Here is a 23,074-nt window from a genome sequence, read left to right as displayed (position 1 = left end):
CTTTGCTTTTGTTTTGTTAGCTGTTTGATGAGTTCACGTTGGAGCTCAGAAAATTCGTCTGATTTCCTGATAGGGTTTAGTTTTCTTGATTAGGGTCTTCATATTTTGTGGTATCTTTCCCAGCTATACATACATGTTCTTGAAATTCATAGTTAGAGGTTCGACCATTTTCGTCACCTACTCTTCTATACTATTTTCTAGTCGTTGCATGCAAATCTCCATCACCATCACATTTGGATAAACTCAGCCAGCTGGGGTCGTTCTTCCATGGCGGATAATCAAAAAGTAGATAATGATAAATCAAACTCGATCAAGAACAATAAGTAGGAAAATTATTTCTGACAAGATCAAAGAAGTATAAATAATAAAAGAGGTGGATCAAATATAATTTATTTCGTTATTGTTTCAATTTCGACTGGTAAATTCCTTTGAATCTTGAAGCCATCTTTGAGTTTTATTTTAATTAAGCAACCTTGATTTATCATCGATCAAACAAATTCACTAAGGTTCTGTATATTTGGATGAAATATATATAAATGTATTTTTTTCAATATTTATATAGTGTTTTATTTTAATTATGATGAATTTCAAGTTCACCCAATAATCGAGTTATTTGAAATCAATTTTACTTTGTCTGACTAGTGTGTAAATTATTAATAAGCAATGATTAGGTCTCTTATAAAACGGTCTCACGAATCTTTATCTGTGAGACGGGTCAACCCTACTGATATTCACAATAAAAAGTAATACTCTTAGCATAAAAAGTAATATTTTTTCATGGATGACCCAATAAAAGACCCGTTTCATAAAATACGATTCGTGATACCGTCTCACACAAGCTTTTGTCATCAATAAGATACATATTTAAAATGAATAAAATTCAAATAAGAATATTGTAAATTTTCATCTTGTTATATATATATATATATATATATACACGATTATATAGATACGAGTACATAAATCCACATTTATGTACGAGTATATAGTGGCGGACCATACGAATATACACATTAAATATATATTTCAATCATTCTTACTCTAAATGTTCTAATTGTGCGGCATTAATTCAATAACACAATGCCATTATTATTTATTGGTAAATCATAAAGGTACTTAGCCATAATAATAACCTAAGTTTAGTAAATTATAGAAGTAGAGTTCTATAATTTGAACAACGTTGCAACTCACTATTTGGATTGGGTACGTGCTTAGGTTACTTAATCAATGTAATTTTTACCACGCCCATTCCTAAATCAAATATATAAATTCTTAGAACTCCTCTCGCACCATTAATTAATGTCTCACCAGATTTTTTTTGTATAATAACAATAATTTGAAGGCAATATATATGACAAAAGCTTGTGTGAAACGGTCTCACAGATCGTATTTTGTGAGACAGATATCTTATTTGTGTCATCCATGAAAAATATTATTTCTTATGCTAAGAGTATTACTTTTTATTATGAATATCGGCAGGGATTGAACTGTCTCACAAGTAAATATTCGTGAGACCGTCTCACAAGAAACCTACTCTACATAATATTATCTAATTATAGTATAAACAAATGTTCTAATCAACTCGTTTATTTATTATTATATGAGTTGTAAATTAAGGAAGAGCATGCAAACTAATACATCTCACAATTAAAAGATATTGCGAATAATAATTAAACTTAATCATTTTATTTAGCATTTGATTCATTAGTATTATTGAAATAATTGGTCTACTCCTAAAACACACAATTAATAGCCTGTTAACGCATGCATGCAAATTATTGTGTGGATTTTATTGCTAAATATTATTGAAGCTGCTAGTTAATTCTATCCATGTCCAATGTAATTGTAAATATTTTTTTACTAGTAAATTTTTATTTAATGATAACAAAAATAATTTATTTCCTTTAAAAACTTTTTAAAAATAATTTATTTCCTTCTCTGTATGTTTTTTTTAAAAAAAACATATCATATATATTATTTGCCCAAATTTATTTTCATTTAAAAACCAAATATTAAAAGGTCGGTCGGTCAGTCACTGAGTTGGACCAGTCTTGCTCCAGTTCCCACAGCTAAAATATAAATAAAAAATGTGACAGATGAGCGAGAGAAATCTGGCCCATTGTTCATTTATCTGTACACTATTCCTTGTTTCCATTCAGGACTATTTTCAATACCTGACATATACTGAGAAGGATGGAATGGGATCATTTTTAGATAAATTTTATTATTTTGAACAAAAATAAAGTTCATACTTAAATTTAAATTTAATGCATATTTTTAGCACTTCTTGAAGATCTCTGAAGAATAAAATATTTTTCTATGTAATCAAATTATAGTATATACATTTTCAAAAGAATTAATTTACAACTCTGCCACAGGCCAAGGCTAGTCTGCTTATGTTAATGGTTCATCTGACCAATGATATTTCCAATGACTTTTCCTGAGTTTTTCTGACCAATCTTTGGCTTCGGTGATCAAATATAAACTTTTGTTAATTTTATCATTTTAAAACACACATAACCAAAAAGGTGATATAATCTAGGCCCAAGAAGAAACAATTAATAAACGCAAAAAACCTTATAATATTGCACATATTAATGCTCTTTCAGCTCCTATGGAAGATTTTATTCCGGTATTTTATGTTTAAACCTCATAGATCCAACTCACTTGGTATCCCATTTTGTACAGCTTGTTTCATTATCAAAGAGAGAAGAGAAGATACTTTACAGATGGCCTCTCTGCAACTATGGAGGAAAAAAGGTCACTCTTTTCTTGGTAATTTTCTCCACTTCAAGTGAAAATAGAAAGTTTGATTATATTTTTCTGCAGAATGGGATTTGTACCTTTAGTTCTTTGATTTATGATGCTGACTTTTTTGTTCGTTCTGATCCACTCCTGAACGGTAAAACCTGATGTCTGATTCTGACTCTTCAAGGCCCACAAATGGAAGAAGATTGATGATTTATGAATTCAGAAGTGTCCACTGTTGCATTCGTTTTCTTCCAGTCTGAAGTGTCCTTGGTCAGCAGAAGTTTAATTTCACCTGCCGTTTTAAAATATCAGAGCAAGAATCCAACACGAAGAACAGTTTCTCTCTGGTTTTCAATCCAGATCTTTAAATTTCTTGTAAATCCCACTGAAAATATGACTCCAGACATTCCAACGCCTCACACTAGATGCCCTTTTCTTGCCTCTGCTGAAACGTAGTTTTAAGGCCTTCTACTGCATTACCAGAACATGGACGGAGAATCAGGATTGTCTGCAGAAGGTTTTGAAGAGATCCCAACCGTTGAAACCAAGTTCCTCACCATTAAGATAAAAAGTACAGGCAAGAAGAACGGTAAGGAAATTTTAGCCAACATCGTTCCTTCGAATCAAGATCCAGTCTCTAAGAATTCATCAATAAATTCTATAGCATCATCTTCATGCAACTCTCCACTCATCTCCCCTCCGTCCTCGGCATTTGTTTCAGCTTTGCAATCACCTTACATTTCTCCAAGAGCCATTTTGGATGCGAATCCAAGCCCAAATCCTACACAAGAATGTCCCACTCCGGCTACCACCATTACTCATCCCTCTCCACCGATGTCATTTTCCGGCTCTCAGTCGGATGACTTCCCTAGCACTTCCTATACTCCGCCGCCGGAAAGGCAAGACTACGCCACTGATCCGGCCAAGACAAAGCTCAAGATTGTTACTTGTGTACCAGTTTCAGGCACAGAAACTGCACCTCGGATCTCATTTTCTTTTCCTGTGCCTAGAAACTCATTCACCAAAGGCTCAGCTTCGCCAGTTTCAAATCTGAAGCTTAGGAGTTGTGATGTGTACATAGGATTCCATGGTCAAAACCCAAATTTGACACGGTTTTGTAAGTGGCTTAAATCGGAGTTGGAGGTTCATGGAATTGCTTGCTTTGTGGCGGACAGAGCAAAGTATGCGGATAATCAGAGCAGTGAGATTGCCGACAAGGTTATTTGCTCCGTAACCTTTGGTTTGGTGGTTATCACAAGTGATAGTCTTGTTAGCCATATGAGCCTGGAGGAGATTAGATTCTTTGCTCAAAAGAAGAACTTAATCCCTTTGTTCTTCAATACAGATGCCAATGAGATTAGGACTCTTTTCGAATCTGTTTCGGATAATGCATGTAAAGAAGCATTAGATTTGCTAAAGAGATATCATGAGTTTCAGCTAGAAGCAAACGAGGGTAACTGGCGATGCGGTGTTTCAAAAGCAGTGAGTATACTTAGGAGAAAGCTTGGGAGAAAGAGTGTGGTTGAAAAGGAAGTCGAAGCATTTGAGGAGATGCCCTTTTTAAGAAACGAGTTTTTTGTGGGGAGGGAGAGAGAAATTATGGAAGTTGAGACTGCATTCTTTGGTTGTCGAGATTATTTAGCTGACGAGGAAAGCGAGATTGACCATGGTAGGGCAGGAAAATACATAAGTTCAGAGGTTGGAAAATGGGAACCGGCGAACGGAAGAAACTCACTTAAGAGGCCCAAACAAAAGAAGTCGAAGAGTGGGAAACTCAAGAACTTCGGCAGCAGCGTTGTGCGCATAAATGGATTGCCGGGAATTGGAAAGACAGAGCTTGCTTTGGAATTCGCCTATCGATATTCGCAAAGATACAAGATGGTTTTGTGGGTTGGTGGCGAAGCTCGGTATTTCAGGCAAAATATACTGAACTTATCTCTAAACATGGGGTTGGACGTGAGTGCGGATGAAGAGAAAGAACGAGGGAGGATTCGTAGCTTTGATGAACAAGAATCTGAAGCCTTCAAAAGGGTTAAAAGGGAGCTGTTTCGAGATACACCCTATTTACTAATTATTGATAATCTTGAAAATGAAAGGGAATGGTGGGAAGGAAGGGATCTACATGACTTCATACCAAGAAACACAGGAGGCACTCATGTAATAATAACTACAAGGCTCAACACAGAAACAAGCTTCGATTCAATTAAGCTTCGACCATTGCCTTTGTATGACGCGATGGCATTAATTAGAGGAAGAGGAATAAAGGAATATCCACCTGCAGAACTAGAGTTTCTTGAAAAATTTGATGAAAAATTGGGGAGTACGAGTTTTGGGTTGTCGTTGGTTGCTTCTCTTGTATCAGAATTTGCAATCAATCCATCTGCTCTATACGAGGCAGTGAATCAGAGCCAATACGTCAATGAAGATGCTGACTACTCTGGTTTGAGCATTGCAGATGCAGAATTTTTTATGACCAACTCATTCTTAATGAAAGTACTCTCCTTTTGTGGGGATTTTTTGCAGCAAAAGAGTGGGAACAGGAACTTTCTCGCCTCAAGAATGCTTAAGGTTGGAGCATGGCTTGCCCCAACACCTGCTTCAGCAAATTTATTGGCAGCAGCAGCATATAGCATACCATCCACAAGAGACAAACTAAGAAAGTGGACCCGATGCTTGAAGCTAACAAATTTGAATTGCTACTCTGGTTGTTTAGCGAGCCAAACGTGCAAGAGAGAAGAAGATTCAGCTCTCCTTTTAGTTAAACTCGGTTTGGCTCGAAAGACAAACCGGCAACCTGGCTGCTGGATTCAATTCCACCCCATTACTCAAACATTCGCCAAAGGCAAAGACAGTACGTTTGCTGCCAAGGCAATAGTTCATGGAGTAAGGAAAACTGGGAATACATCAGCAAATTTTGATCACCTTTGGCCCTGTTGTTCAGCTCAAGGCGATTGACATGGTTCTGTTTATAAAGAAAACGGCTCTCCCTCTAGCAATAAGAGCATTCACAACCTTCTCTAGATGCAACTCGGCATTAGAGCTCCTAAAAGTATGCACTAGTGTGCTCGAAGAAGTGGAGAAATCATTCGTGTCACAAATTCAGGATTGGTGTCATGGCTCCCTCTGCTGGAAAAATGCACTGAATTCGAATCAAAGAGTGGATGAATATGTGTGGCAGGAGGTTACCTTGCTGAAAGCCACGCTACTCGAGACGAGGGCAAAGTTACTTCTGAGAGGCGGCCATTTTAGCAGTGGTGAAGAGGTTTGCAGAACATGTATCAGCATTAGGACAGTGGTACTGGGACACAACCATGCTCAAACGTTAGCTGCTCAAGAAACATTGGCAAAGTTAGTTAGGATGAGAAGTAAGATATAATGTTTGTTTCAAGAATCACAGTTCAAACACGATAGCTCTGTTTTGTTCGCTCTGTAATAATGCTGCCATTACTTGTTACATAAAAATCAAAGACTCCAGCCTAGACTGGGAAATTACTCTGTTTTTCGACTGTATCACCATTTGAATTTCTATGTTTTTTCTGTAGTAAGAATAAGAATTTATAATCATCTTATGAAATCAACCCTGACAGGCCTTCAAAAATCATGGATTAAGTCACATGCCAATCGCCTAGTCAGAAGGTTTTCTTCCAAAAAATTGCAATTTTCAATCCCATTTATGCGTGTTAGCCAGCCCCTTACAGCAAAAATATGCATACAAGACTTGGATACCATAAACCAGTCAGAAAAGGCATGGTCAATACAAAGTCCTGTAGGCTGAAATAGAGCTTAGTGAAAAACTATCTCTGACTGACCTGACAGGTCTTTAATAATTTGCTCCATTTCCCTTGAAATATCCAACTTCTTCCATATTATTTTATGAAATGTGAATGCTTCATTTTATATAGTTAATATAAAGTGTGTAATTATTGTTACATTGATATTTTGGAAGTAATTTTTTGAGTGAAGTTTGTAAATCATCGGGTTCATTAATCCTGTATGCGTTTCTTTATCATATTTTCCATTCGTTTCTAGGTGATCCAAGTGTGCACTGCACTGATCAACTAAGCAAAGTAAATATGCCAATAGCCAACTTGTGATTGGAATTTCTCTTTGAACTTATTGGATATAAATAATTAAATACCATAATAATTTTAAATATAACTACCTTGTGCCTTGGACAACAAATATGTCAATTTCACCCAATAAGCATATTATAGGGTATTAAATATCATTCCCACGACTTCCCTCGAGACAGGCACGCGGAAGTAGGGAAAACTGCCACTTCTTCATAGCTAAAACTGTTGCACCATTACCATGAAAAACTCATCCAAAATGACATTTAACAGCAAATCAAACCGAAACCAACAGTCAAAGAACTTACAATAGGTTAAGGTTTTGCACCAACACCTGCCGAGTTTCCACAAACTTAATAAAAAAAAAAGATAAAATTCCTCCGGAGCTATAAGGTATGAAAAGCAGTTGTCTCGCTTAGAACTTTTCAAACCTATCTCGAGTCAAAATTATTTTATTCGATAGTTGACGAACTTTCGAACCATCGTCCAGAATCTTAATGTCTAATCGATATTTCAAATAGCTTGCGACTAAGTTTAACATTTCGAGCATAACTCAAACCAAAAAAATTAGAATTTTAGAGTTTCCGATCGATTTTGAACTCAAATATACTTAATTCTGGCCGAATTTCGATCCATAAATTTTTGCTAATATTAGATTCGGGTTGATTCGTCTACACCCTTAGTTTTTAGGGGGTGTATCTCGCAGAGACAAGAAATTATAAGATACAATTCCCTGTTTCAGATATCGATTATTACCAACTATTTCTCAACCTATTATGAGCAGCAAAAAAGTCATACTAAAGATTATATTCAACATCTTCGAAACACAATCCATTACATAACATAACACAAAGTTCAAACAAGTTGATGACCGAGAAGTGACGGGAACTTATTGAACAACAGCATGCTCAAAATGGTTTTCCATAATCTTGTGTTGGCTGCTCCCAGGTCCTCAGAAAGCCTACAATAAGATTGAAAACATACTCAGAGAGGAGATGCAACGAAATTACGCAATGGTTCGTTAAAGCAGCACATTTGGACTTCGAGACAACCCCAAGCACACCCAATCCAAAGCAAAAAAAGAATTGGTTGGCGTGTGGTACTAAATAAAACTAAAACCACTTTATAGATACCATACAACATCGAAGTAATTGAGAGGCACAGGTATAAACTGCAGCATCTAAGAAATTACAAAAGAGACATAACTTGAATATGCCCTCGCTTTGGCAATTCGTTGGAGGTAAGAAATTTGTTCGTTATTTCTTTACAGTTAACATTTTTGACTTCCCAAAGGGCAATTTAAACAAGGAAAGGCATCAAGCCCAATCTCCAAATAGTCTCATTACCTCTAACCTTTGTCTTAGAAAAGGCAAATTCAGCTTCTGGTTTATAATAAGTCTATGTCAACACAAAAACAAGTTTCTACTGGAACATTTAGTTTCAAATATTTAGAAACGAAAATGTGAAGAAAAAACTAGAAAGACTTTAAACATTGATATCAATCCATCATCTTGGGTTGGGTTGGAGGGGGTTGTGAGTTGGCTCTTCAAGAATCAGATAGTCATTATAATGAAATGTATGTCTAATATTAAGTAAATTTGATACATAAGGAAATAGAAGCTTGTAAACTTTGTCAAATATTTCCCCTTGAGTAACAATAGAAAAAATTTATGCCGCTCTAGGACATCAGTCCTTGTTAACAGGAATGCCTAAAATAAGGAAGTGCTACATGTAAAAGCCCATTAACAACAAAAGACCAGTTCAACTCATACCAAAAGAGAAGCAATGAACACGGATCATAGAACTTGAAGTAAATCACTAATTGAAGTGTAAAGCATACTTATTGGTATTTCTTCCAGGGACATATAAATTGAGTCATCGTCGCCAAGAATTCCCTGCAACAGATTTGAAACATTAAAACTATCTATGGTTACCGATAGTATGCTTCATTAGTAATTTATTTAGGTCGAACAAAAAGAACACCGACGTATAACAGGTATCACATAGCAAATACTATGCTGATCATAACAAGCGAACTTCTTCAATAGAGATCATGAAGAGGTGAGGAAAAAAGTCATTGGCAGTTGACCATAATACCTCGCCATTAGGAAGGCCCATCTCACTGTGCAAAGAATTTAAGCCGGTGGGTACAGAAGAATTGTGTGGGCTGTGATTTCCCAGTAAATCTGAGAACATAAGCCCATAACCATCCTGAACGTCAGGAATTTCATTGACATTATGTAAATTATTAGGAAAGCCATCCAGACTGGTAAATACAGAATCCGCCCTGTATAATTGAGATATACTAGATTCAGAAGAAAAACTCCAATGAACAAGCAGAAATAATTTGGTGTGAAGTTAGGCAACAGCACCCAAAAAAAAAAAACGAAATACAAACAAACTAACAACCAAATGCACAATGAAGGTAACTAAATTTGGGAGGAAATAATGAATAATTATGGAGTTTTTTCACTTGCAACTGTATATGCATGTATTCAGTAGAATATGTCTACATATACACACCTTTTATCAGGATGACTGAAGATATTGTCTTCTTGCCCAGAATCAATTTCCAGATCAATAACCTCGATGTTATTATTATTCACCCCAAGTCTAGCATTTTTATTAGATACATTGGAGCTGTTACTCATAGACAAACCAAAATCAACAGGTGCCGCTTCATTTCCAGTTTCAATAACAGAAGGAAAAATCAAAACCCGTTCTGCATTATCATTCTCATTGGCCTCACAAGTTCCACTAAGGTTAAGGTCACAAATCTTAAATCCTGTGAACTCACACGATTCATCTCGACTTTTGGGAAACGGTGAAACATTAAAACTCTTTTGATCAAGAGATAGAGCTGATTGTGCACTCTGTGAAATTCTTGGCTCTTGCGAAGTAGGCTGATTTTCCATTGAACTTGAAAGAGGTAGGCAGCCACTAGTTTCAATATCTATTGAAGAACAGTCTCTAAGTTTTTTAAAATCACCCTTACCATTAGTGTCATCATCTATTGGTCTTTTAAACCCTTTGTTCATACACGTGGAGGTGGAACAGCCGACAACAGACAGCCTCTCATCAAGTTCTTTTTGCCCTTTAAACACAGATTGTTCCTGGAAATATGCGGGCCTCGACTGTCTTGACCTTGTCATGTATGCAATCGGCTGCTCTTTATCCATGCCTGGAGCTTTCCGAACATCAGATTCAAGGCTTTTTAGTTCGTGAATTTCATATGAAACATTTCCTGTAGAACTTTCATCAGGAACATCTACAACGTGAACTTGAGAACCTCCAGAAAGTTCTCTTCCAGAGATTTTCTCATCTTCATTCATGGGATCCTGACCACCCTTTGAACCCTTCACTTTCAACGAAGAACGAGCTTTAGTGGGAATTCGTGGAAATTTGAAGTGTTTCAGTAAACCGACATTGTCCTCACTCGCTAAAGTGTCCTCCCGTGCAGAATCTGTGATCTCATTCTCATTCTGCATTATTTCCGAATCATTGACAATCCTTTCTTCATTAACCACTTCAGCCCCTGCATCAGATTTATTAGCATCATCAGACTCTTTTGTGGCTTCCACCTTGGCATCAGCTGATAGCAACTTTTCTGTACCAGAAGAGCTCGCTTTTGCCTCTGCATCCTCCACTGAATTGTGCTCCTCAAACTCTGACGGTAGATTAGCTCCAACATCACATTCTTGAACTACTTCACCCAGAGACAAAGTCTGCACTCCACCATGGCCATCTACATCGACAGGTTGATCAGCAGGCTGTCCAGAAGAAGCATCGCTCTCGGCCCCGATGCTAGGAAAATTTCTAGTCCTGTCAGGCCAAGCCCCACTTTTTCTCGACTCTGTATTCACCTCTGGGCCCAGATTTTTAAAGGACCCCATTCTTCTCCTCCCTCTCATAATGTTCCTTGAACCATACATGGAATTGTCATCAACTGAATTCCTTCTCCTGCTGGAACCTATTTCAAGAGCGGCATTTCCTAAATGTGTGTCGTCTGCTGATTGGCTATCCATTGGAATTTGCATGTCTACCTCATGCGGTCTAAAAACATGAAATCGGCCCATTTGATTCTTCAAGCCACCATTCTTCAATTTCCCGGAGAGTGCATTTGGCGGTAGCACACCTTTAGCAACCAAAAACTCAGCAGCTAACCTACCAGCTTCCATGAAAATGTCAATCCCATGTGAAGGAGGCAGCGGAGGTTGAAATTGCCTAGAGTGACCACCACGTCCAAAGCCGCCACGATTGTTGTTCCTGTGCTCCGAACTATATATCCGATGGCCTCTCATCGAACCTTCAGGCGAGATTCTCGAAGTAGCAGCCTGACCCCTCATACCCACAGCATTAGACCAGTACCCATTCCCTGGTCCATTCCGATGCCTCGCATGCATAATTCAGATTTCCAGTTATATATTATCCAGATTCAGATATATATTGTGATAAACAGCTGGAAAACCTCTGCAAAATATATTTTCCAGTCAATGATGCTTCTCCAATTTACCTTCAATAAATCACTCAAAACTTCAGGATAACATTCAATATTTCAAACCCCATAAAATCCAGTTTTGGCCAATAAAATAAAAAAAATCAAAAATCAATAGATACCTGGACAGAAAGATATGCCCAGTTTTCATTTCTTTGTATATCCAGAGTCTAAACATATAATAACATCGATAACATTTTTTACTTTTATAGAATATAATAAGAATTACAGTTAGCAAAGAAACTGAACGGCAGTTAATATTACTAGCATTATTGCAGTATTTCAATGAAATAACACGACGTAGATAATATTTAGTTCCGTCTTTGATCTTTTGAATGATTTCTACCAAGACCCAACAAATTAAGCCTTTTTGACATTACTGGAATGTCTACAAAAACCCATCGAATTCAGATAGAAGATCTGTGAGAAGCGACTATAAATAATCATAATTTCACATCAACTTGCAGATCTTGCGATTTACGAACCAAGAAATTTCAAATTTGGTACGTCAGTGGGGTTTACCTTACAGTTGTGTGAAGTCCAAGCCAAATTTTATGGGTTTCAGACTTTCAGAACCAGATCCAGTTCTCAGTTCTCATCATCAGCCATTCAATAGTGATAAAATCTCCACCCTCCATCATCAAAATAGTTCAATCCCCAGCTACAAAATAGTGCACAGATTTCGTATTTTAAGCGAATTATTGAGATCCAAGAACGGTCCAGGAATCAATTACAGTCTGATACACTGTGTAATTATATATAATTTTGTGAATATTCCTCGATGAAAAGGGATTGCAATTTCAATGAGAAATTGGGTGGTAAAATCAGCAGCTTTTAGGCACGGAACTGATTCCTCATTCTAGGGATATCATTGAATGGATGAATCGGATGCTTAATGGGTCGGGTTGATCCACAATGATCCGGGACCGCCCACTAAATCAGAAATGTGGTTCCGGTTCAACCCAACTACATCTAATATCCACATATTTTTTAAGATGGAAATAAATATAAAATATTAAAAATAATATTAATATATGATAAATGAGTTTAAAAACACGTATAACATATATTTGTATTAATGACACATTTGTCTTTTAAGATAAAATCGATATAAAACATTAAAAATATTATAATAATATATGCTCTTTGAACACCAAAATTTTCAGGTCTGACACTAATATATAATTTTTGAATACTCATACCGTATAAAAAATGTTGATATTAATAAAATTGTTCTAATTTTATATTTTGGATTAGATAAAAAACAATTAATACTAAAATATTATATATTATTATCGTATTTTCAATGTTCGTATCGATTTTCATTCATGAAAAACATGTGGGTCCAGATGATGCATAAATATTTTTTTGGATCACAGATGCAAAATTAAATTTAATTTTTGGGATTCAAAGGCATCGTCATCTATAATTTTTATTTTTGTTTTTACTTTTGAAGTCATCATCGAAATTTTATACAATAATTAAACTTTGACAAATGGTACGTGTTTAAATATGGATATTAACTTTTTAATGTTAAAATTAGGCCCGCCCTTTGTCATGCACGCGTTCATGTTGGTTCATAAGTATAGATAAATGCTTTTTAAAAATATTTTATTAAGATATATTAGTTATAATTAGATAAAATTTATCAAAATATGTCTCTATCATTTTTTTATTAAATAAAATATTTTTGTAATTTGATAAGAATAATTTATTAAAAATATATATCAAAGTTGTTATTTTAAATCTCTAACCTCAATAATTTAGGAAGTACAGATATGCTAATGCTGTGATTTTTTTATTATTCAAAGTTAATTATTGAGGTTACATTTTAATATATTTTACTTTGAATATATAATCGGGAATGTGTATTTTTGAAAAATTCTTGTGGTCTTTGAATAAAAAAATAATTTAAATTAATTAAAGATCTCACACTTTATAATATGATAATCGTAGATAAACTTTTCATACTATAATAATTTTCTTTTGCATGCGCATAATTATTGACATTGGCAGAATGTATAAAATTTAAGCATTAATAATTGCTAAGTAGAACTTTTACTTTGTAATAAATACACATTCCCTTTCTATTGATTTGGTTCTTCTTTGGGCAGCATATGGTCCGTATTGTTCACCTGGAGTGGCTGATGTCCTGTAAATGGATGGACTGGCAGTGCTGATAACTTTCCTTGGTTAGGTCCTAAAACAGCCAGTCCAAAACTGGCAGGCCCAGCTTGATGATTCATTCCAAACGCATATCCAGGATGCGATCCGAGCTGTGGTCTGTCTGGGAGACCAAACGAACCAAGTGGAGTCCTTTCAAAACAGGCCGTGCTGCATTGAAGTTGATTCGGCTCCGGTTTCTGTATATGACTTGAAGCAGCGGTAGAGATTTGCACAGAGTTAACATGGCTGCTGTTACGAGATGCGGGGACATCATGGTTGTGCTTCCCCTCGTATGTAGTTATTACAGACTTGAGGTCGTGACAAGCCCTCTCCACATGCTTCCGCACATTGCAGCCTGGACTCGTACACTTGTAGTAACTCCTGCAACAGACATGAAGAGCATTAGTTATCATCCCAGAGCTTCTGCCAACTTAGCAAGTGTACAAGCCGGAAACACATAAATCACACGTTTTGTTGCGTTTTATCTTCACCATATTCCTACAAGTTAAAGTACAACAATGTTATCAAATTTAACCTCGGGTTTGGGTTTCCTTTTACGACTTTCTGACCATATTTGCGCCACCTATATCCGTCGTCCAGTATGTCCACATCGCTGGTGGTTTGGACCACAACTCTAGGCTCCCTTATGGCTCTGGCAGACCCACTCATTTCTTGAGCATAAGTTTCAATCCTCCTACCAAAAGAAATAACATAAACAACATAAAATTTATCTTGGCATCCACTTCAGAAGTTTATCACTCGGGCAAAATGAAGTAGAAACCTTCTCTTTGATTCCGATTCTTCTCCTCCGCCATCATAACCTAATGATGCACTTATGCGAGTTGCATGATCATCTTCATTTAAAAAGGTGGAAGTCGTGTCCACATCGTCCCCTGACTCAAATTTGGTGTCATTTAGAACCTGAAAAGCACTGTTTCCGTGGCTGTATTCTTGGCTCAATGGTGCTGAGGATGTTGCTTCGAGAATATCTTGCCTCCGATCTGGTGGAGGTTTTGGGTGGTTGTGTGCTCCCTTGTAGATTATTTCTGTAATCTGGCCTTCTTGAGACCATACCACTTTCTTTTTAACTGGGCAATTTACATGAGTGCACTTGTAATAACTCCGAGGACATTCACTTGCTTTCACATTTTTCTGACCATATTTTCTCCAATTATAATCATCCCCTGATGGGCCACCATCAGCATTGAGATCTCCGCTGCTAAATTGATCTCCATCATCCTCCTGTGGTTCATTAGAAGACGGAGAATTCTCTGAAACAACAGTAGCATCATAAGTTAACAAGATGAATTAAAGCTGAGTTTGTTCCATTCGGCAGGTGACTTTGATAAATTTGCCATCAGAGACAACTGACCATCGTTGTTAAAGTAAACTTTGGAGGGATCAATAGTGTGATGCGATGGGAGGATTTCTAAAGAATCTCTAACAGTAGGAAATGGTTGTGGAGAAAGACTAGACGGAATCACCTGGTAGATTGACAGTAAAACAAATGGAAAATGAGCGTACTAGAAAATGTAATACAAGGAACTCTATGAAATGTCTTTCTAGTGATAGCAAAAGATGCAAACAGGATAAAGAGACTAATCAGTTACTTCATTCACTGCCTTAATATCGGGGAATAAACTAGATTTGGCAACCGATATAAATGCAAATGATGAGGCATCATCAAAAGTTTTCTCCTTGACCTTCCCATGATAATCTCTCATCGATGAAGAATTCTGAACACTCCCACTTGACGCAAATGAAAATTTTCCAGTTGTAGGGGATGGCAATACCTACAGAAACAATCCCAATCAATTAAGGATGTCAGAAGGATGAAATAATCTAATCACCGAGTCATTTCAGCAACCAGCATATCGCTATTTCTTAGTTTAAGGAAACCATAAATTGGTTCCCTTATTAAAGTACCATCATGAACACGGCTTGAAATGGAAATATATGATACAAAAAGGAAAAGTTTGCAAACGGCAATGACTGGAATAAGAAAACATTTATTGATCATGCCCCCTTCAAGAGACGTGCTGCAATCTTGACCATAGCATTCATCCAAATTTTCGAAGTATATGACACCTTGTATTTTGAAGTATCTGATCGAGAAATCTAATTTTTTTAATTCTTTGTAAAGAAAAAAGAACAGTTAATCGAAAGCTTTATATCTACCAAGCTTACCAGAGGATTCGAGAGGAAAACAGGTGAATCCAGCAGAATTGTTGGGCTAAGCCCCAGAGGGATAGCTAAACAAGGCGATGGCACTTCAGCGCTCTTAGAACTCTCGGAAGGCCTGATGCTCTCTGTATCCAACCTTGGAGCATTGAAACCGGTTCTAGCTGTGATCCTCTCCATAAGACCTCCACAGGAGCCCATTTTGGCTTCAGCCGACACATTTATGTTGCTTCCTTTTTCTACCATTACACATGCTCGCAATCCATTCTTTCCAACAGTATTTCTTGACTGCATCTTGTACTTCAGGTGCCAGAACTGTTCCATTATCGTGACCAGACTCGGTATAAGATTTTGCTGCATTGTTATCAGAGACCAGTGATGAGAAAAAGGCTCTTGGACTAGGCCTCGGAAACATCCAATCTTCCATTATAGCAGCATGATCATCAAATCCACCCATAATACCGTCTGGTTTCCCAAATGACTAGAAATTCACGGAGCTTGATCCCGAAGTAGAAAACCTGAAAATCTCGTATACATAGAAGAGGGAAACTTCGAAAAATAAGGTTTCTTTTAAACCTAAGAAAGGAAGCATAACGGAAATGAGTCCAATCAAGTTGAGCAGTCATGGTTAAATGATTCACATCCCAAAAAGAAACACAAGAACAGTAAAGTTGTTTATAATTACATTAAATACAATAAACAATATATAAAACACTCACTCGCCCCCGTGAAAAGAAAAATCAACGAATTGGAGCTGTGAGAAGGCTAAGAACTGTTAAATCGATTTTCCCTTTGGAGATCCAGAAACAAAATGCAAGCAATCAAGCCAATAGTAAAGACCATTCACTCTAATAATAAAAGAGGAAAGCCGAATTCCAAAATCTTTATGCAGGGATAAACTTTAAACAGATGATTATCATATAAAAGACTTGATCTTTTTCCCAAATCACAGTCACATAAGTTATAACAAATGGATACAAAGCAACAATACTCTGAAATCATAAACCCGTCAAGATCTAACTATGGGGAAAAGGAAAAAAGCAAAAAATGACAAAAAAAAAAAGAAGAAGAAGAACACTAAGTAACTACAAAAACAGGAAAAGAAAAAAATCATAAACAAATGACGATTAGATTAAGGTACGAAAATTCTCACCTCAAGAAAACAAAGAAGGGTCGAGATCAAAAAAGCTAAAACCCCTTTTCCGGTCCTCCATCAGATTAGTTTCGGCTGCTTAATGGATAATTATCACCACTAAATGACGCATAGTATCGTTTCTCCCCTCAAAAGAACGGACCAGACAAAACCAAAATACATACCCCACCTCCCCTCCTGTCAATTCATCTCTGTCCGTCAATCTGTGATGAACAAGAATTTTTATCCATCAGGAGAAAATACAAGATATATTGAGGAATGAAGTGGATTTTACAAGGTGATTTTCTGGGATTCAAGTTATTTTTGGGAGATTTCTAAAAATAAAACTATAAAAGGAACCGGAATAAAAAAACCTCGTGCCTTGTCATGTTGCCACCTGTCCATGCATTATGTGTGCACAACATAAAACAATAGCGAACTCTTTTTTTGACAATTTTTTTGGGGGAAGTTTACATTTAAATAATTGAATTGGTTTTTTTTTTTGAAGTAAATACTTAATAAAGTGTCGGATCATTACATTCATTATAATTTTTAGGCAAAAAATTGTGTAACACGATCTCACTGATCGTATTCTGTGAGACAGATCTCTTATTTGGCTCATCCATGAAAAAATATTACTTTTTATGCTAAGAGTATTACTTTTTATTGTGAATATCGGTAGAGTTGATCCGTCTTACAGATAAAGATTCATAAGACCGTCGCACAAAAAACATACTCTAATTTTTATGGGACATTCAGTTTAATTAAATAGCAAGATAATAATATAAATCACTTATTATATGTAAAATTTTGATATATTTCATCACATATGATTATCACCTTAGTGATGAGCATGCAGATGATCAAGATGATGAACAATACGATAGATGTATGATATATCAAATATATATATATATATATATATATATAGAGACAGGGCTTGTAGCCCAGTGGTCTCACCCGTCGTATTAGCTGACTCCTCTCCTCGGGTTCGATCCCCCTCACACACACACACACATGCTTCTTTTCAATTCTTTCGGTACTCATTTTATTATTATGTGTCTACTAATGAAATTGGTCAATTTGGTTCAAATGACAAAAAAATCGTTGTCGTTTGAAATGAAATCGAGTGTGTAACATATTTTTCGAAAAAAAATAATTGAAATTAGAGGGTTGGGTTGATATTTCAATTTTTTTGGTCATAAAATCGACCCATTTCAATATATATGTGTGTGATGAATTCATTTCAAATTTAAAAAAAAAATTTAATGGTTGATATTTCGATTTTTTTTTTTTTTTTTGGTCATTTGAAATGAATTCGTCCCATTTCAATAGTTGCCACATAATAATAAAACGGAGTACCGAAAGAATTGAAAAGAAGCATCAACGGTCAATAGCCGCCATCCAAGTGTATAAGGAACAAAATGACAAAAAAGAGAACACGATTTCATGCATTTATTTGGAACCATTTTATTTTATCCTTGATTGCTTTGACTATATTAATTTTTAAATTTTAAAATTAATAAAACAAATTAGCTGGTGGATTTAGCAAGTCTCCGCGTGTGGTTTAAGTTTTACATTTTTTATTGCAATTTCATCATCAGATTTTATATTTATACTCATCAGACAAATTATTTTTATCTCAATAATTAAAAAGTAGGATTTATATTGTGAGACGACTCACGAATCTATATTTATATGACAAATCGATTTGATTCATCTCTGTAGTGAAAAATAATATTTTTGACAAAAAATATTTTTCATAAGTGATTGATCAGATATCCAGTCTCACAAGATTGATCGCAATAAAATATATTTACCATATATATCATTTTTTAATATATATATTTTTTGTTTTTTCTCGATCACTTGAGGAATCTAATAGTAGTAACGCATCCAAAAGACTATAAACGTAGGCCCATTAAGGCCAGATGCCTAACATAACCACTTCGAATCTTTCTGTATGTGGGCCTTACTAGTCCGGCCTAAATAAGAATCAATTTGGGCCAGGTCGCGATTGGTAAAGAATCACTCCAACCATAAACCCCCTATTCAAAAATGAAAAATAAAAAATAAAAAAAAACACGCACGATTAACTGAAGATGCAAAATCGTCTATAACATAAAAATATACAAGCGACATAACACACACTTTATACGTACTAGTGGCTGAGGCACACGCGTTGCGTGTAACATAATATTAGATATTTGAAATATTGTTTAATCAATTTATAAAACGAATATTTGACATTTGTAATTTGATATGAATATTATAATTAGTGTGTTCGTACACATTGTTGGGGATATTTGGGGAAATAGACATGGTCAACATTTTTTAAAAAAAAATGTTTTACCCATGGTAGAAAAAAGAAAGGTTTTTTGCGTTAAAAATACTAACCGTAAGGTTTTTTTAAATTGAGAAGTTTTCAAATGTGTTTGTACAGTTAGGATTTTCATTTTTGGGGAAGATTTCAAACGCATGATTGACGTGATTGGAATTATTATAATTTATATATGGTGTTGAAGAGGAGGGTAAAAAAGGAAGAAATTTTGGTGTCCTTTAAAAAGCAGTTTTTCTAATTCACTCACACTTAATAATATAGTATAGATAACATTGTATATATATATATATATATTAAAAAAGCGCATATATACACGTAACACGTGCGAAAGGTCGCTAATAAAATAATAAAATTTAAGGACATTCTATAAAATAACCAACTTTCGAAATTTCATTTTTCTCAATTTAAATAATCAAAATCAAATTTCACTATATATTTTGTTTTGTATTTCGATTTATATGGTGAGATTACAAATAAAATTTTGTTTTTTTTATAAAAAAAAAAACAAAGAGTATGTATCTTGTGAGACGATCTCACGAATCTTTATATGTGAGACGAGTCAACACTGTCGTTATTCACAATAAAAAATAATGCTCTCAGCATAAAAAGTAATATTTTTTAATGAATGACCTAAATAAGATATTTGTTTCACAAAATATGACTCGTGAGACTGTCTCACGCAAATTTTTTGCAAAAATTAAATTAGAATTGATGGGGATTTGGTAGCACAAGTAAGTACATAAATACAAAGTACGGCTTTGGCGTGGCCTCCTTTTGTTAAACTTATTGCACGGCCCGTTCGGATATGTCCCTAGGCCTCAACCCTATGTGTCTACTGCCACCTTCACCTACCCCTGTCATATATATTTTCCAAACTGGAGTTTTTTTAACACAAATATGTAATACGGGTCGAATAAGTTCATATCTAAAATAAAAATAAGTATTTTTGCGATTCGTCTCACAAAATTGAGCGATAACGATATCACGTGAGTTTTGGGTTTTTCGAATTTAAATAAGTATTTAATAGATTTTTTATTTGTAACGCAATTTTATTTTTTTTCTTCCATATTTCTCACATTATCTTGTTCTAGAATATTAAATAATCATAATTTACATATTATTTTAGACACTATTTGGTGCATAAAATAAAATGAGTAAATATCTGCATATTAAAATAGTGTAAGAATGATTTGTGTAAGATCCGATGGGGGTGGCTGTCGACACGTATTCTGATAAATTTTTCGAAGGCATGTTCTTTGGTTGGCCTCGACACTGTCTATCTAACCTTCGCACGTAAGAGATCATCAAAATTTGATAAATCATTTTTTTTTTTATTTAAAACTTTGGATCCATCATTTCAATGGTCACTTGAATGATTGATTTCATGTCTTTCACCTTTTCCTTTCATTTTTTTTCACTTTTTTTTTATTTTTTATTATATATTCTTCTTCACAATTACTTTTGCCAAAACCAGACAGTGCAATCGACATATCAAAATCGACTACCATTTTTGCCAAGTTGGCCATTGACAAGTCTCTAGGCATGTATGTGGTCTTATAACACGACCTTTCATGCCAATTATATTATAGATTAAGGCAGTGTTTGGTAGGGGTGATAAGGTGGGTTAAAAATTAACCCATCTTATCTCTTGTTTGGTACGATTTTTATTTAACCAAGCCAATCTCTCATATGAATGATTATGTTATATTAACTGAGATAAAATAATCACTCATCACCCCCTATGATTATTTATCTTACTCTTAATACATCTATTTTTTCAATTTTACCATTATCCTAAATCTAAACTCACCACCACTTCCCTCCACCAACCGCCGGCCTACCACCCCCGCTGCCGGCCGTCGCCCGACGCCGCCGCTGCCGACCACCCCCTCCTCCTGCCGCCGCCGCCGCCTCAGGTCGGCAATCACACCGCCGGCCGACCACCACCACCGCAAAAGTGGAAGGACAATTTTGTCAATTAATCAAAAGATTATTATTTATCTCATTCTTAATAATCATACTGTTTGTCACGAAAATTGCGGGCGTGCCAGGCACGTGTTCGTGCCGAATTTGTGAAATAATCTGACTTCTAATCAGGCGTTGCGAATCTCGATTCGATCGTTTGTTCTAATTCCCTCGAAATGACTCCAAAAATAAGAACGTGAAATGAGGAATATAATGAAATTAAAGGAGGATTTCATAAGCAACATCAATATTTATTATGCCGTTATAAATTCGAACAAAGATTTCACATGAGACTTGGATGGACATTGCTAAAATCTATAGAAGCGCTTGCTGGAAATGGCAATAAACAACAGAGCAAATAAGAGAAATTTTGCAGAAAAGTTGCTGTGGATTTTTTGTGTTGATTTGTCGAGAGTTTTTTCTGATCCTTCCTCTCAGTTTTTGTCACACTCCATGGAACAGTCTGATCACTTTCCACGATCGTTCAACGTGGATCGTGAGCCAACTTCACCATCATGGTCTTCAACTGCCACTCTATGGGTTTATTCATTGGGCCTTCTGATATTCTGCAAACCTTTATAATTGGTGGTCTTTCAATATTTGGGCTAAACACATACTAAACATAATATTATTTTATCATTATCTACTTCAATCATTATTTTTATCATTTCTCTCTTAATCATTTCATAATTTTATCCTTCAATCACACGTAGCCTAAATGAAAAAATTGAGAGAATTCAATTTGCTTAAATACTCTAGTTCAAAATAACAATAATATAAATATATATATAGAGCATTTTTTTAAATATGATAAATTATATGTTAATATTAATTTTGCCACGCAATTTATGCCTTTTCTGTCTCCCTCACAGCACACACACAAAGCACACTAATTTGAAATTAATATATATTAAAATGTGCATTGTGGAATGGAATTTATATAAATAAAAATAAAGTGAAAGATGCCCACTGACCAATTTAGTAATATTAATTATTGACAAGAAGAATATCCATAAAGCAACCAATTGATTTATCATAATCTAACTATCATTGGGTGACTCAACTTATATAGGATATGGCAAATTTAATGTCAAAGGCAGATCGTTTGATTCCACAAATAAGTGTGTCATTTGTGTTTTTTTTTTTATTAATTATTAATTATAATATAATTTAACATATGCTTTTCGATCGGTGGTAATAATATATGACATTGGAAAGGTGACTAGGGTACAAATGGGGACACATTTAAAGTTGGGAGTCTTGGATTGCTCATTTCTTGCTTCCAAATTTGCTCGAGATTTTCTCTTCTTTTTTTTTTTGGAAGAGAAAAAAAAACATCATTAAGAAAAATATGACCGGGAATCGAGAATTATATATATTTTTAAAAAAATATTATAATACATATAAATTAATTTTTAATTCTTGCCAAAGAAAAAATTAAAGAAAAAATTGATATTAAATTTTTTCTTTTTTTTGGGTGATTTTAGACATTTGTCCATATGATGATGATGTGTCAGGTGTGAGACATCTAATTTTTCTGAAATTGAACATTATCGATGATCAAAACTGAAAAAAAAAAACTAATATATTTAACAAAAATTGTAGTTTTCCCTCAAATAGATGAATGGTTATATGTTATGCTAAGGAAATTTGCGAGGAAAAACTATTATTTACTAATTAAATAGAAAATCATTAGTGGTGACTATTAAATTCAAAATTTTCATTAAATGTTTTGGAAGTGTCTTGAATAGATTAATTAATTGAGTAATTAAGTAAAAATTATTTAAAGATTAATTAATTGAGTAATTAAGTAAAAATTATTTAATGATACATGATATTTTCAAGATTGAGAAATAGAGAGTTTTTGAATAATAGAAATACGATATCCAGATTCAAGAAGAGTTCTGATCATATCAGGAATTAAAATTTATAAATATTTCATTAATAGTTAGATGTAATAACATAAATTTTTC

General features: G+C 34.9%; 2 protein-coding genes and 1 pseudogene across 3 annotated transcripts; 1 reads left to right on the top strand and 2 right to left on the bottom strand.

Annotated features, from left to right (window-relative positions):
* Positions 1–2,278: 2,278 nt before the first annotated feature.
* Positions 2,279–6,241, top strand: LOC142542724 (uncharacterized). The gene is given in 3 exon segments (XM_075649518.1): positions 2,279–2,775; positions 2,936–5,678; positions 5,680–6,241. Coding segments are annotated over 2 exon segments (2,889 nt in total). The 5' UTR covers positions 2,279–2,775; positions 2,936–3,237; the 3' UTR covers positions 6,128–6,241.
* A 1,369-nt stretch (positions 6,242–7,610) lies between these two features.
* Positions 7,611–12,214, bottom strand: LOC142542725 (uncharacterized protein At4g26450). 2 transcript variants are annotated; one of them, XM_075649519.1, is made up of 5 exons: positions 11,839–12,214; positions 9,345–11,334; positions 8,919–9,108; positions 8,662–8,716; positions 7,611–7,782 (listed from the first exon to the last, which is right to left on the bottom strand). In XM_075649519.1, exons 2-5 carry the CDS (start codon positions 11,222–11,224, stop codon positions 7,730–7,732), a joined length of 2,178 nt encoding a protein of 725 aa, XP_075505634.1. In that variant the 5' UTR covers positions 11,225–11,334; positions 11,839–12,214; the 3' UTR covers positions 7,611–7,729. The 2 variants fall into 2 exon arrangements, with proteins under 2 accessions (XP_075505634.1, XP_075505635.1); XM_075649520.1 differs by having other exon boundaries at positions 9,345–11,291.
* Positions 12,215–13,334: 1,120 nt separating this feature from the next.
* Positions 13,335–16,773, bottom strand: LOC142542723 (putative WRKY transcription factor 2; annotated as a pseudogene).
* Between the last annotated feature and the right edge of the window lie 6,301 nt (positions 16,774–23,074).

Source organism: Primulina tabacum, chromosome 4 (genome assembly GCF_025594145.1).
Source record: "Primulina tabacum isolate GXHZ01 chromosome 4, ASM2559414v2, whole genome shotgun sequence".
Taxonomy (NCBI): domain Eukaryota; kingdom Viridiplantae; phylum Streptophyta; class Magnoliopsida; order Lamiales; family Gesneriaceae; genus Primulina; species Primulina tabacum.
This window is presented reverse-complemented; position numbering and strand designations above follow the sequence as displayed.